The following is a 15,411-nucleotide window of genomic DNA, read 5'->3' as shown; positions in this document are numbered from 1 at the left end:
ATCAAAACAATTATTGTGCTAAAACGAGATTCAAATATATAAACATTAGCTTCCTATAAATCTACTTTGAGTGTAAAAGTAAAATCTCCGAAAAAATCTCGAAGGAGTTAGCAGGTACGTTATTAGAAAAATGAAGTGCTTCAAATTGTACGCGAATTTCACAACAAAGCAAATCACCAGCAAATGAACCAATTTTCATTCGTCTGTTTCACATATTATTTTCGAGTAAATAAACACTCAAGTTAAAGATAAAAGCGAAGTCTTCGGTGAAAGTTTTTTATTATGAAAGTATTAAAAAATTTAAATTTTATACTTTATTAATTTTCGCCAGTATGATAAATGCACTCATAAAGACTAATACTTTGTAACAATTTAACAATTATATTTTTGGGCAAAATTCAAATCTGCACAGTTGCATTCTTATAACACAGTTGCATTCTTAGAAAGCACTTCATTGAAGGAAAATTTTATTTATCGAAAGAATTTCTAAAAAAAAACTAAAATGAATAACAAATAAATAAAAAAGTTTAATTTTGATATACTGTGCAATGTTCCTGTAAAATTTCCCTTAAAAACAATAATTACTCTTAAAAGCATGACATTTTTAATTAAATGGTCATAATTTCAAATTCTTTAAAAAATATTATTCAGTCAAACTTTTTCAAACTTTTGTAGACGAAAATATGGCTCATTAAAGATAGTAGCACGCTATTGTTGCGATGGTTATTAAAAGTGCTTTTGTTTAGAAGCTAAATTTTTTCGGGAAATATTTAACAATCTGGCAAATTTTTGCAATTTATGTAAATGATTATTTCTTATTTGTTGTTCATTGAAGATAATTTAGATACCTTATTTTTCCATGCGTGTTTTAAGCAAAGTTAATTTTAAAAATATTGATCCTGTAGCCTAATAACTACATTCTAAATTTTTGAAACATTTCCATCAGTCACAAAAATAATAAGTAAAAGGAAAACAGTTTTTTACGCTTTAACTATTAGTTAACTATTGTACTATATAAAGTTATAGTACTATATAAAGTTACAACTCATGTATAATATACAGCAATAAAAATTGAACTCTGTTACCGAGTCGGGGTGTTTGTAAATAATAAGTTATTTACAAACTCATATATGTTTGTTAGTTTCAAGCAATACTCTTTTCAGAAAAACGTTTTTCGTGTAAGATAAATTTATATTAGGTGGACCGGAAAGTAATGCCATTTTGGTGCATTTGATATTTGTTACAACAATTTATTTTTAATCAATAATGTATTCTACTCTCATTAGCAACAATCTTTCAATGTCGGATCGGGAATGAATCGAAAAAAATGAATTGGTTTTTAAAATTAATGAATATTTAATGCGCAGAAACGACATTACTTTCCGGTCCCCCCCCCCCAATATGTAAAATAGAAAATTAAAATTTTTTGAAGTTATCAGGCTAGTTTGAAACACTAATTGCAACTTACACTTAAAAATTCGCTTATTTGGATTACATGATTTGTTAAGCTTTCCACATTTCAATAATTACTCTCAGCATTTCCAATTACGCTTCTTAACCCATTCGTCATGCAACAAAGACCCATTTCAGTTTTTTTTTTCTACTTAAAAAAACTAGTTTATTTTCTCTCGTACGCAAAATAAGTGAGAGTTATTGTGGAAAAAAAATCGATTAGTAGAAGAAGATTACGTCAAAAACGTTTCTGGTTAGCCAGCAATGCAAATTCACTTTCTTGCTCAGTTCATTAAAAACAACTTAGATGACTTTTAATTAAAAAAGCTAATGATCAAGTTACTTTGTTAAAGATCCGGCATTTTAAGTACTTTGTAAACAGGAAACACACTAAAAGACACCGTTTTAATAGCCCTTCGAATAACTTATGAATCATTCACACCTGTATGCAACGGGAGTAGGCAGTAGTGTTAGACGTGAAGGTCGATTTAAGAATAAACGAGCCAGCACGAATATTATGGAATATAAATGTATTTGCGTGTCATTTTCTTACACTTTATGAATTGAGTTTATTATTAATTAGTTTATTAATTAAGGCATTAATAAAATTATTAACTTATAAAGTTTAATTAGTTTTATGGATTAAATTTGCATGTCTATTCCACGCAGATTCACATACGAGCCATATCATATCACATGCTCGCCATTATATTCACATACCACGATATTTTATTTTGTTAGCTTATAAGAAATTACACTTTAGTAGGATGTGGTTCACATCTTATATTTTAAATTAACGGCTCTTTTAAAATTCGATCTCTCAGCAACTATTTGACCGATTTTACTCAAATTTTGTATTTTGCCATGTAAAATCACTTTCTTTAGAATGATGTAAAAGATTCTATACTATACAGTTCACAGTTTTTACACTATTATTAAATAAAATAATAAAAAAAATATATAAATATTTATTAAAAGTTTTTGCATGGAATCTTTGGTTAAAGGAAATTTTGTAATTGGGTGAGAAAAAAATTCTATTCGCTTAAACAGTTCTCGAGATATGGCAAAAGTAAAATTAACAGTAAGAAACACAAACATTGACAGCTTTCCTGATCAAACTTCAAGGACCCCATTTTCCTGATTACGGCTACTGCCCTATATTTTGGGGGAGTCAGAAATCGGAATCCGTCGGGGGAAAAAAACGTTGATTCAGAGAAAGTGCGTTTCTGATTCTGTAATTTAAAAAACCGTCTGCACTAATTATTTAGCATGTTTGAGGGCACCCCCTCGAACCATCAAGTTTGACTCCTAGAGCGTGAATATCCGACCATTAAACCCAAAAGTTACGCAGGGTGGTCCATCTTTTCATTTTGCGCTTTGTACATATCACACAAGATAGCAAAGTAAAATTAAAAAAATAAATTTTTACGTTTTTTAGCAGTGAATTCAGTCATCCAAAAAAATTTTCCGACGTTAACTCTCCTTGAAATATAGTTTTTAAAATTACTTTTTTCACATATTTCTATATAATTAGAAACAAATATGAACGAAAATTTTCAATTTCTCACAGCATAGTAAAATAACTCACTGTTATTTTGGCAGTGATTTCGGTTCACTCTTAATTAGTAGAACAATTTGAAACCATTATTGATTACCTTCATCAATGATAGTTTTATTTTTAGGTCTACGACATTTCAAAAATTCAGACTTACAAAAAAAAAAAAAATCGCTTCGCAATATTAACTTTTGGGAATATTACATGAAGGAAGTTAATCCTTATCTAGATCCGATGCGGCGCTATTTTTCTTCATTATGGATACCTGACGTTGCAGTTATAGTCAGTGTAGAACAAAACTTTCAAAAATGATGTAAGTTACTTAAAATCTTAATTTTGAAATTCATTTTATTGGATAAACAATCTCACAATCGAGCAAATTTCTCTGTAAAAAATAAAAACGTAATATTGTAAAATTCTCTTTAATTGTAAATGGCGTTTTCTGACAAGCCAAGAAACAACATGCTTTGGTTCTTTAATTAACAAAAAAGATAAAGATTTATTTGCAATCAACAGAGTAATTTCAACAGAGTCAACAGAGTAACAGAGTAATTTTTGCGTGCCAATCATTTAATTATTCTTTGCTTAACTATATTTTCCTGTAATATTAATTCAGTATTCTAAGCTAAAAGCTTAAAACTAGAAGCAATGTCGTTTTAAAAATTTTAAGCTATTCTATAATATTATTGTATTATGTAAAATTTTATAAATAAACATATTTAAAACTGTAAATAGCTTATTTACCCTTTTTACAATTATCAAGCAGAAACTACATTATATTTACTTTTATAATAAGCTTATTGTGAAACTGAGCTCAGTCAGCATATGCCATTAACAGGACTACTAACTTTATACCCTTTTGTTAAAAATTTATTCCAGTGGTAGCTAAGTTAATGCTTTAATACTTTATTTTTTTATTCATTTAAACTAATTTTTCACACCACTGCCTATAAATAATTTCAAAGTTAATATGCAACACCACTTTGCTCGAGCTTATAAAATTTTACAAAAATCGTAGTAGTTGGCAGGCCTGCCATTGGAATATAAATCCTCTTTAATAGTTTTCCACAAACAGATAATTTAGTAATATTGAGAAAAATTATGATTATGTTTTACAATTTAATGTAAACCTGCCAAGTACTATGCATCTTTCAAAATATCATTTTTCATAATAAGTGGTAGACATTTAAAAACCAAATCTATCAGAATTTTTTATAATTTTACCAACATTTTAAAAGCCTCACCACAATAGAGCTGGAACAAAGTGGCTTTGCATATGAACTTTTAAATCATTTATAAGTAGCGGTATGGAAAATAAGTTTAAATGTATAAAAAAAATAATACATTAAATTATTAACTTATCTACCACCAGAATAAATTTTCACAAAAAGCGTAGAGAGTTGGTAGCTCTGCAATGGTAACCGAACAAAATAACAGATTTAATTTTATCCCAAAGGAATCAAGAACTGAATTCGATAAACCTAATCATTTTAACACGTTCACGCCGGGGTGACCCACCAGTGGGTCACGCTAGATTGTCTCATCTTGGCAGCGCACCGGAGTAAGAACTGGTAACAATAAATTTCCTTTTTTAGTTTTTTTCCGGGAATAATAAAAATCCATAACTATCAATTGTTTTTAACGAATGCAATTTTTATATTGAATTGCTTCTTCGCCGTGATAAATTTACCACCAAACAGTTACTCCGAATAAAAGACTATACTGGCAGAGCAATCATAAATAAAGAAACAATAGCCTTCCTGATGATCGACATATCCAAAGCATTTGATAAAGTATGGCACACTGGTACAATATATGAACTCATACAGCTGAATTTTCCACCCGGCATAATCAAACTTCTATTCTGCTATCTTTGTAATAGAACATTTCAAATCACCATCAAAAACAAAAAATCCACAAAGAGAAACATCACAGCCGGAGTACCACAGGGCAGCATTCTGGGACCGATATTATACATATTATACACTTATGATTTTCCTATAAACAAAGCCGATTATAACAGCATAACAGCCTATTACGCAGACGATATCGGTATTATTATTAAATCCAGAAACCCAAATCATGCTCTTCAAAAACTACAAGACCATATAGACGAAATAGAAGACTGGTGCTTAAAATGGAAAACTGCAATAAATGCTGGAAAATCACAAATATTAATTATACAAAAAAGAAGAATTAAAATACTTCCACAACTTCAACCAAAAATGTTCAACATACCAATACCAATAGTTAAAAAAGCAAATTATCTTGGCCTTATAATCAATAGCAAACTCACCTGGAATGATCACATCAAAAGCACAATAGATAAAGCAAATGCAGCAATAATAGCCATACAACCATTAATATATAATCAGAATATGTCACTTAAACTAAAGAAGCTACTATATACAGCAATGATCCGCCCAATACTTACCTATGCCTCACCTGCCTGGACAACGATACCTCAACATCTACTGAAGAAATTAAACCAATGCCAAAACAAGATCTTTAGAAAAATAACCTGTGCAAGATAGTTCATCCGGAATACCAATATACATGCAGACCTAAAAATACCAACTCTATCACAGCATATATACAAGCTAAACGCAGATTTTTTCGATAAAGCCATAGAATGTAAAACAGCAAATTTTAATGAAATCTTTAAATTTGAAAATCATATCAAAGATAAAAACTACAGACCAATAGCTGCACATTTCACCTCCGACGCCTCATATCATAACTATCAAAACAAATAATTTCATCAACCTTTCTGAAAATAACGTTTACTCATGCTGATACAATTCTGAACAACTCCAAAATCAAACAAACACAGTTTAGAGCAAGCTGCTCAATTTATTTTTGATTCCTTTTTAGTTATTCAAGCAAAGAGCTTGAAACATTCATAAAAGCAACTCCATTGCCTGCTTACCTCATTGCTCAATCAAAACTGTTCAAAAATTCCAGATGAATGGGATAGGGGCCGCTTCGCGGCCCAGGTGCCCAGTAAAATCTAAACACTAGGACTAGGACCGTGATAAATTTTGCTAACGGCCCCAGGCGCCCAGATAAATGTTGTTGATGATGATGATGATAAATTTCCTTACAGCGAATTGTTATTGTTGAGAATAAATTAACTATCCTCCCGAATATTATCTAATATTGAAATAGTTCTTCAACCAGTATTTTCTCTTTTCCTGTACCCGTATTTACACTTTTCCCGGCGTGAACGTCTTAATAAAACTTTTGAGATCCTGAATTTAAATAACACTGAGGAAACATTTTTTCCCTATTGCATGAGATTATTTTTTATCAGATCTTAGATATTTTCGAGTCGCTGATTTTAAATCTGAAACTGATTTCTCGTTACAAGCTACAGTTTTTATGCAATTCAAAATGTATTCCTAACCAGGATTTTTTTTTTAATTCTCTGGAGTCAACACTAAGTGTTCCCACTTCTACTCTAAGTAGGAAGTAGTAGAAAGAAGCCGATAAGACGTTTCAGTATATGACGCGACACGTTTAGGCAATATGTTTTTCTGGCATGAGTTTCATCTTCAAAGAAGCAGACAAGTATACATGTATAAATATAAACCTATACATTCTCATTATTTATAAACTTGTAAATTCGGACATAAAATAAACTAAAGTCAAAATATCATTTTGAAGAAAATCTGTAGCTTCCAAACAAAAATAATTTTTTATTTGAAATCTCTCACCCTAAGCAGATAAATTTAAGAACTTGTATACATGCAACAGAAAAAAAATTTTCTCGATACAATTTTTGATTTTTATGCAAGAACCTATTTATAGTTAAAAAATTAAAATGATTGTTAATTAGCAAATAAAAATGATTGTTGGTTAGCGTAATGAGCAGTAAGGTGGAAACACTGAGGTGCAAATAACTTATAACACTGAAGTGCAAATTATTTATTGCATTTATACAAGCAGGGCAAAGATTTGATCTTATCTAGTACGGAAGTGGGGATTTCAAATCTGAAATCAGTTTTGTTCGGAAAGTAACAGATTTTGTTTTAAAAATGATATTTTTAGTTTAGTTTATTTTTTGTCGGTAAATTTACAAAGAAATTATAGGTTTATATGCTTACACATAAACATACACACTTCATGTACTGAAAAGTATTATAGCCCACTTCGTACCACTCCCTGCGTAACTGAGATGGGGGGACACCCATTTTCGTGAGTGACTTTTACAAATTCCTTGTTAAGAATATATTAAATTTCATATTAACTGTAGCTAGCAGGGAGAAACCGATTGCAGATTTGAAATCACAACATCGTGAAAACATTTAATATTCGTACAAAAAAAATTAAAAAATCATAGTGTCATTAATGAATGAATAAAACCAAGACGTGAAAAAATATTAATTATTATTTTAAGTAACTAAGCTGCGCTCATGTGATTTTTCATGGATTAACAGTCTTTATTATTATTAGATTTGTCTTTATTACAAACTGAACTAAATATGGAAATTTTGAATATTTTTTTATTAAACTCATTCCTTCTTAATGGCCCCACAGTAGCTCCTTTTTAATAACCTCTAATTTAATGTTTTTTGGGGCACGTTACCCCATGTGTACTGCAAAAAAAAATCATAATTTAAAGAAAAATTTTAGTGTATGCTAGTGCAATATTTTTAAAATTATTCCTTAACTCTCATAATATGAAATCGTCAATTAAATGATATTTTAATAAATTTTTCCATACTAAAATTATTTTTCTATCATTCTCGATTATTCAGCAACCATTACCTCTCAAAACAAATATATGTAAGTACAGAAAAAAGTCTTAAATATCTTTTAAGCTATGACTAAAAGAATTTTTTCTTAAAATATATGTATTTTTTTTAATTATACTGTACATAGAGAAAACTTCGACATCATTTGTTTAATTTAATCTTTGTTTCTTAAATGTTGAGCCTTAATTAAAAACAATTTTTTACACAGTGTTATCTAGAACAACAATACCTACCGAGCAAATTTTACAATCCAATTCATTTACTGTAAAATTAATAATAGTTATTTTTATCGGTAAACATATTTCTAAAAATAAATTAGATGCAAATGCAAATACACTACTTTCCTTCACAAATTTTCTTACATACTTAAAAAACTGAATTTTTTCTACATTAGTGTTTTTCCATTATTCACATTACCATTTTTAAATGTATGTTAAGTATCTTGATTAAAAACAATTTTTTGAAGATTGTTATTGGAAAAAAAAATGCCACAAGAACAAATTTTACAATCCAGTTCATTTACTGTAAAATTAATGATAGTTATTTTAATCAAGTAATATATTATTAAAAATAAATTTGATGCATATATAAGAATGCTACTTCCTTTCATTATTTTTTTTCACATACTCTTTTAAAAAAAACTGAATGTTTTCTTAACTAGTGTTTTTCCACAATTCACCTTATTATTTGAAGCAAGCAAAAACAAAAGCCAGTGAATACCATCCTAGAATCAAAACAAAGCCCTGTGAATGAAAGTGAAAATTGCTCTTACACCCACAAATTGGTAGGCCAGATGACATGAAATAATGTTTATATATCCAAGGCCGAAATCGGTAAAAATTTCTATTATATGCTTCCGCCAACCCTACAGACTATCCCTTTCAGGGTCAGTTAGACATTTTTTGTCTCATCTGTGTTATACGAGGTACACCCAAAGAAACTGCGAAAAAACGACACCACCCAAAGGACTATAAAAACAGATTGAACCTTTGGTATCACACCAACAACCATCTTACCACCAAGATCTCTACTGACCTAGAAAGATTAACAAGACTATCTTAAAATGGTGAGTACAAAAAACTCTCATTTTTTTTCTTTTTATGAACCATCCATTGATTAATATTAAATCTAACATTAATCTGGTACAGTTTGATAAATTTAAAAACTCTAAATGATCTTTAAACTGATATATTTAAATCCAATTTGCATTTGTATATATTGCTGTAAAATTTTCAACAACCATTGCAGGGCGCCTTGTGATTTATTAGAAATACTGATGGTAAACTCATTATTAAAGCAATTAGAATTTCATTGATGCAGCAACTACTTAATTTAAGCAATTTTCGCCGTTAGCTTTAAATTTACGTATTTGTGTTACTGAATTATTATGGGGATCGGGAATGACTTGTGATTAATTTTTAAAAACGAAAAACACTTTCAGAACATAGATTTTGTAGTCAATTTAATAACTTTTGTGGATTACTATAAACCCTGCCATCTTTCAGGCTTTCAGAGGGATAGCAAAATGCAAACTTTAACAATTATGTTTACCAAATTTAATCTATTAAAGAGATAAAAAAGCGAAGTTCATGAAACAAGTGAAAATTCTTTTTATTTTAAATCAAATTACTTTTATAAAAAATATTTGGACAATTCAGACTGGTGACTTGAATAAAGAAAGCAACTGCATGGTATATAATCATCCCGTTTAAGAACAAAAGCCTTTTTATTGAAGTAGAAATTTCGCGTAAATGGTAGCTGTTGTAATTAAAAATAGTTACTTAGTTAAAATATTAATAATAATACTCTTTTTAAATTTTTATTTTTAATGAAAATTAAATACAATTAACAAAACTTTTAATAGTATATTTGTAATCATAGTCATTATTATTCATTCGACTGCTAAAAGAACAAAAACAAACTAGTCGGGCATTTACCCTTAAATGTATATATCGGATGTATTGCTCAGTTCTGATGGATACTTACGTTACAAGTTTGAATGTTCTCTTTTGTGCCATATATGCTGCATCTCTTTTAGCCAGAATATTACCATTGAGTTAAAGTGTAAGATACTCTGTCACCTTTTTTTATGAAAGAACTTTTGCATTACTGTAAAAAGGAACATGCACTTTCGCGGACAGATCATTCTGGTATACCTAATATAATTTTTCTTATGCAACCCGATTTTAATGATAATGTTAAATTGATTGGAGCAGACGCAGATTTATCCAACAATATTCTTTTTATTCATAAAATTTTTACTTAATATAGCTTATCTAATCCGTTCTTGGCTATGTTTTTCGGCCATGAGTCTGATCCAAATAATAATCAGTCAGCAAATAGACTATAAAAGAATTCAAAGAAAATAAATTAACTTTTTTTAAGCCGTGCAAAAAATCAAACAGCAAATAGTGAATGTGCTATATTTATGCTTCAGTAAGTTTGTATAAATTTTTACGGCCACAGTTAACCGTTTTTTACTTGGTTGTAACGATCAAATATTACGGTCCATTCACTCGTTATAAGAAAGTTCGACTGTATCTACCATTTTATTTCTGATAATTAAGTGACATTTTTTTTTATTTAACGCAAAAAATAATTAAAGAAAATATATCAGATCTCATGATTTTGCTGTGTAAGTTTTAAGTGCAATCAAAATTAAAAAATGCTCTCAATCGTCATTTTGCTACCACTCTGTGTAATTTTAGGAGATAAGACTTGATTTTGTGACATTTGTGCATATTTATTTTGATCCAAAACTTGCTGACCCGGATCTTTAAAAATTAAAGAGTAGCATACGCTAGACAATATCAAATTAGTCTAAGTTCAAGTGCTGTACCACTTTTTCATAAAGGTAAAGATTCACAACGCTGTTTCTTTGCAATAGCACTCGGGGAAGTTGCGGTGTGACCGTTAGGGCTAAATGATAGGAGACAAGAATTCGCTCGTCTCGAGGGTCCAGGGTTCAAATCCCGGTCGTGGACAATATTTGCAAATTAAATTTAATAAAAATTAAATAAATGTCTTACTACATTATTAACCTTGTTATCGTATAATTTTTTTACGTATAATTTTTTTATTGTTAATATTTACTAATAACTTGTTATATAACTGTCAATAATATAAAAAATATTAAAAATTAATTTTAAACAAATTTCTTTACACGTTATTTATTTTTTATGAATCCAGTCATTTTGACTGCTTTTGAGCAATATACTAAGTTTCAGTCTTTCTAGTGTTAAAAAGTTTATATGTTTTGTAAAAACATCATTTACTATATTTATTTTTTCCTATTGTAATTCTTAGTACAAATTATGTGTTTGACATTTCAAATCATCAAAATTTATATTAAGTTGCTGAAGTTTCAAATAAAATTGCAAATAACATTGAAATTTCCATAAACTCACAGGGCTAACAATAGTTTAAATAAAAATAGTATTTACTTGCAATTACTTTTCCAGTAAATATATGCAGTATAGCATAAATTTGATCACAGTTTAAAAAGTGGTCACATTCGTTTTATGATGTTATCGTAAATTTCTTAATTATCACGTCAGTTTTATTAATTCAATCTATCAATTGTATCAGAGAGATTTTATTTACAAACATTTTGTTTTCTCAATCTTTTTCCTAGCAATTACTTTTTGGAAAGTGATTACTTTAGAATAACATTTAAACCATCTTCCTAAAATCAAGGATATAACATACCTGCCAACTTTTAATCCCTTCCAAAATTATTTTTCCCAGTGGCATTAAAATGGAATTAAAACTTCAACTTTAAGCAAACAAATACGTTGTATTTGAGAAAACCATGTTTGTGTAATTGTTAGTTGACAACCATGTTAGTAACGCATATTAATATATCTGCTTAATTTTTCTAAGAATAGTGGTGATTAAAATCATTAAAAAATTAAGTTTATAAAAGAAAAATAGTATATATTTACTACCACTTTAAATATGAAAATAAAATCTTCCGGAAAATCCGGAAGAGTTGGCAGGTATGATATAAGATACTTGTCTTTGCTAAATTAATTTAAGAAAAATTAAAATTTTAGTTTGATATAATATGCCTGTGATAATTATGAAATAAAAGTGGTAACAGTCATTAGAAGTTACCAATTTAATTTAAACGCAATTTTTTTACCAGGGTAAGTACGCACCAATAAAGTTTAAGAAAGTTAAATCATCAAACATAATTTAATAAAACTAAAGTGGAAACTGGAAAAGTTTAAATTAAATATTAATTAACTTCAAAAGATCATTTTTTATTCCTTTTTATCAAAATGATAAACGCAACAACTAAATAATAAATTTTCAATATAAATAATTTTTCTGACATTTTTTTTACATTTTCCTATTTAATATAAATAATTTTCTTTTAATTTCTTGTTCATTTTAAATAATTTTCTTGTAATTCATTTTATATTTTGCTCAATATAAATAATTTTTTTTTAGAATTTCTTGTATTCCTTTTTCAGTATAAATAATTTTCTTTGAATTTCTTGTTCTTGATCGATGTAAATTTTTTTTAATAAGAAACTTACTAAAATATGGAAATTTACCTCTGCTTTCTTGTTTTTAACCCGAGAAATAAAATAGAAAAAAATTGCTATTTTTCACTTCTTGCTATAAATTCACCAATTATATATTTGTTTACATGAAAATGACAAGAAATAATATGAATTAGTAAAATGAAGTAATTTAAATATATAATGAGTTTAATAATCATGATTTAAAAATTTCAATGTTCAAATGTGGCCAGGTTGTTTTTTGTTTATATTATGCTTCATTCAAAATTGTGTTATTTCAATTTTTTTCAGTTGCCGTTGCTACTTTTATGCATTGCTGGTTCTGTCTTGGCTCAACAGTCTACTACTCAGACCTCAACTACAAATTCTCAGGTAGAATCTGAAGGCAATACACAGACTTACCTCTATCCCATAGATCAAACATACAATGTAGGTTTTGTCATTAGAGGATTTATTTCTTTATATTTATTTAAAAGAAATTAATAAGAATTATGAAATTTTGAGCATAAAATCTTTTTATAAAATTACAAAAGGAAAACTTTACAAGTATAAGTTATAACTGAATAGAAAAAAAATTCAATAGCGTTAATAAAACTTGTAGAATCATTATTTTTTCTGTCTAGCAAAGCAGAATTATAGTGTTAAAAAAGTAATCGCAAAACTTGCCTACATATAATGCAGCAAGATTAGTTTTACACTGAATATAAAAATAGAATTGTTTGTTTATCTGAGTTGCTATTGGTGTAGTTAGCTGGTTTTTTTCCGAAGATTTCCAATGAACTTTATTAAAAAAATGATATCATAATATCATGAAGAATTTTTTTACTCTATTAAACGTATAAAATCAAAAATTTAGTAATTACGAGATTTTATTATGATTTTATCATGACTTAGTAATCAACAATTTAGTAATCACTTGATTTTATTGTGATGTTAGAATAATTTAGGGTAATCAACAATTTAGTAATCATAAATTTATGTGTTATAAATGTTAAGATTTTTTTTGAGATAATGTTGAATAACTTTAGAATCTGTGATCTTTTTTGCATAAAAAATTGATTAAAGCATGGTTTTTCTGATTAAATAACAGATCTTGTAAGATGTTAGAGGTGGACTACTTTGACGTGGTTTCTAGTTTAAATTGTAAACTTTTGAAGCACTCATTTTCTTATAATTTTAGTAATATCTTTAATTCCATGCGCTTACTTTTATTAGCACACTAATTTTTTTTAATTTTAAATTAGCTACTTTTTAATTACATCCAAATTAAATTTAAATTTCTGCTTCATTTTATTAGTTAGTTTTACAGTAAGGATTGTTTTACATTTATCCCTTCAATGCATTTTAAGTATTATAAAATATTCTTATAGAATCTCCAACCAGCTGCCCAACAACGGCGTCCAACCTACACAGCACCTAGAGCACCAGAATCCTATAGCTATATGCCATACTCTTTCAATTACGTGTCTAACATGGAAGATGGTTCCAGCTCCAGACAGGAAACCGGTGATTCAAGTGGCAGAGTTGTTGGTTCCTACACTTTAGCCGTAGAAGATGGTCGCCGTCGAGTCGTAGACTACATTGCTGATCAAAATGGCTTCCGAGCAACCATTGACACAAATGAACCAGGCACTGAGGCACAGAGCCCAGCTGATGTACAGTTCTATTCAGCAGCTACAGGCCGAAGTAATCCCCCTCAAACATCTTACAGGCCTTACAACTCTTACAGACCAAGACCAAGTACCATTTACAGTCAACCAAACGTACTTAGTCCCGTTTACCACAGAGATGATGTCCACGCACCATACAGGCATTATGACAATCATGCCTGGGACAGATATGGGCACAATGGACACAATGGACATGCTTACTCTTCCTATTACGATAATAATAATTACAGGCATTACTGGCACTGATTTTAATGCTTCTTGAAGTAAAACTGCTCACACAAGGTGAATGGTGCTCAGTATTTTGTATTTATTGTTAAATATTCTGGGTTAAAAATGCAATAAAGCAACTGTGGTGGTGATAAGAAACATTATTTTTTTGTTTTAGTTTATTTTGAGGAGTTTGAAATCGATATTAGGTAATCATTCTTTACGAACAAAATTTTTTTTTGACTAATTTCTCAGTAAAAAATATTTTAACAAAATCTACGGCAACTATCGTTTATCTACTATCTTATCATTTGTTTATTTTAAATGGTTTGCTTACAAAATTACCATGGAGATACAATTTCGAATAAAAAGAAACGCATTAAAATAGTATTTCACAAAATTTTTCAAAAACTACACTAACAAGGAAACGTTTCTAAATGTCACAAATCAAATTTGACCAATATTAGCATCTAGTGAAATATGAAGAAAACATGTTTCTCTATATTGGACGACTAAAGATCGCAAAGATCATAGAATTCTATAATAAAAAAAGTGTAAAGATTTCCTTGTTTAAAGAAAAAAATGTATTTACGTCTCTCAGTTTCTACTTTACAAAAAAAAGAAGGAAAGAAGAAAGAAAAGGTAACATGATTTCGGAAAAACTGACGAAAATTTAAAAATTGTATTGCAGAGTACCTTGCCCGGGGAGAGCCCCTTTCTTCTTATAAGTTAAAATTATTCTAAAGTTAATTAAGTCATTGTTATAATGTACTAACAAGTACGAATCAACGTAAAATAAACGAAAGTCACCAATTTAAAACTAATCTTTCTAATGGTTGGAATTTATGCCTCACAGTTACTTCCGTTACATCCGATAAATAGATGGATGAAATTAATGAATCTTCGATAATGAATACCATTATTTTTAATATACCCTTAAGTATACCATTTGGATTCCTTCAATACTTATAATAATGTAATAGGGGTAATAAATTCATATCAATGTTATTACGAATCTTCTTTTTTAAAAAATACCACTTAAACGCTTAGACGTTTAGTTGTGCAAAGTATTTACTCGTATATTATATTCTTACAACCGAACAAGAGTAATGGTCAGAAACATATTAAATGTTCGAAGTGTGACTCCATTTTTCTTTCTACTACGTATTAAGATTTTATAAAACTTATGGGAACCTTGTATTTGGGTCTGCTACGCATTCGAAAATAGTAGTAAAAGTATA

The 15,411-nt window shown here is 28.7% G+C and overlaps 1 protein-coding gene across 2 annotated transcripts; it reads left to right on the top strand.

Annotated features, from left to right (window-relative positions):
• Positions 1-8,425: 8,425 nt before the first annotated feature.
• Positions 8,426-14,329, top strand: LOC107436558 (uncharacterized). 2 transcript variants are annotated; one of them, XM_016048321.4, is made up of 3 exons: positions 8,426-8,830; positions 12,585-12,722; positions 13,664-14,329. In XM_016048321.4, exons 1-3 carry the CDS (start codon positions 8,828-8,830, stop codon positions 14,207-14,209), a joined length of 687 nt encoding a protein of 228 aa, XP_015903807.2. In that variant the 5' UTR covers positions 8,426-8,827; the 3' UTR covers positions 14,210-14,329. The 2 variants fall into 2 exon arrangements, with proteins under 2 accessions (XP_015903807.2, XP_087006491.1); XM_087150365.1 differs by having other exon boundaries at positions 8,695-8,830; positions 12,585-12,665.
• Positions 14,330-15,411: the final 1,082 nt, after the last annotated feature.

The sequence above is a fragment of the Parasteatoda tepidariorum genome, chromosome 8 (assembly GCF_982258835.1).
Source record: "Parasteatoda tepidariorum strain Cologne lab strain chromosome 8, Ptep-v5.0, whole genome shotgun sequence".
In the NCBI taxonomy this organism is placed as follows: Eukaryota; Metazoa; Arthropoda; class Arachnida; order Araneae; family Theridiidae; genus Parasteatoda; species Parasteatoda tepidariorum.
The sequence above is the reverse complement of the archived record's forward strand: the minus strand, read 5'-3'. Positions and strand labels throughout refer to the sequence as shown.

Excerpts from the sequence above, each read along its gene's own strand:
- LOC107436558 (XM_016048321.4), top strand. Across the intron at positions 12,723-13,663 it reads CCATAGATCAAACATACAAT|AATCTCCAACCAGCTGCCCA; the intron begins GTAGGTTTTGTC and ends ATATTCTTATAG.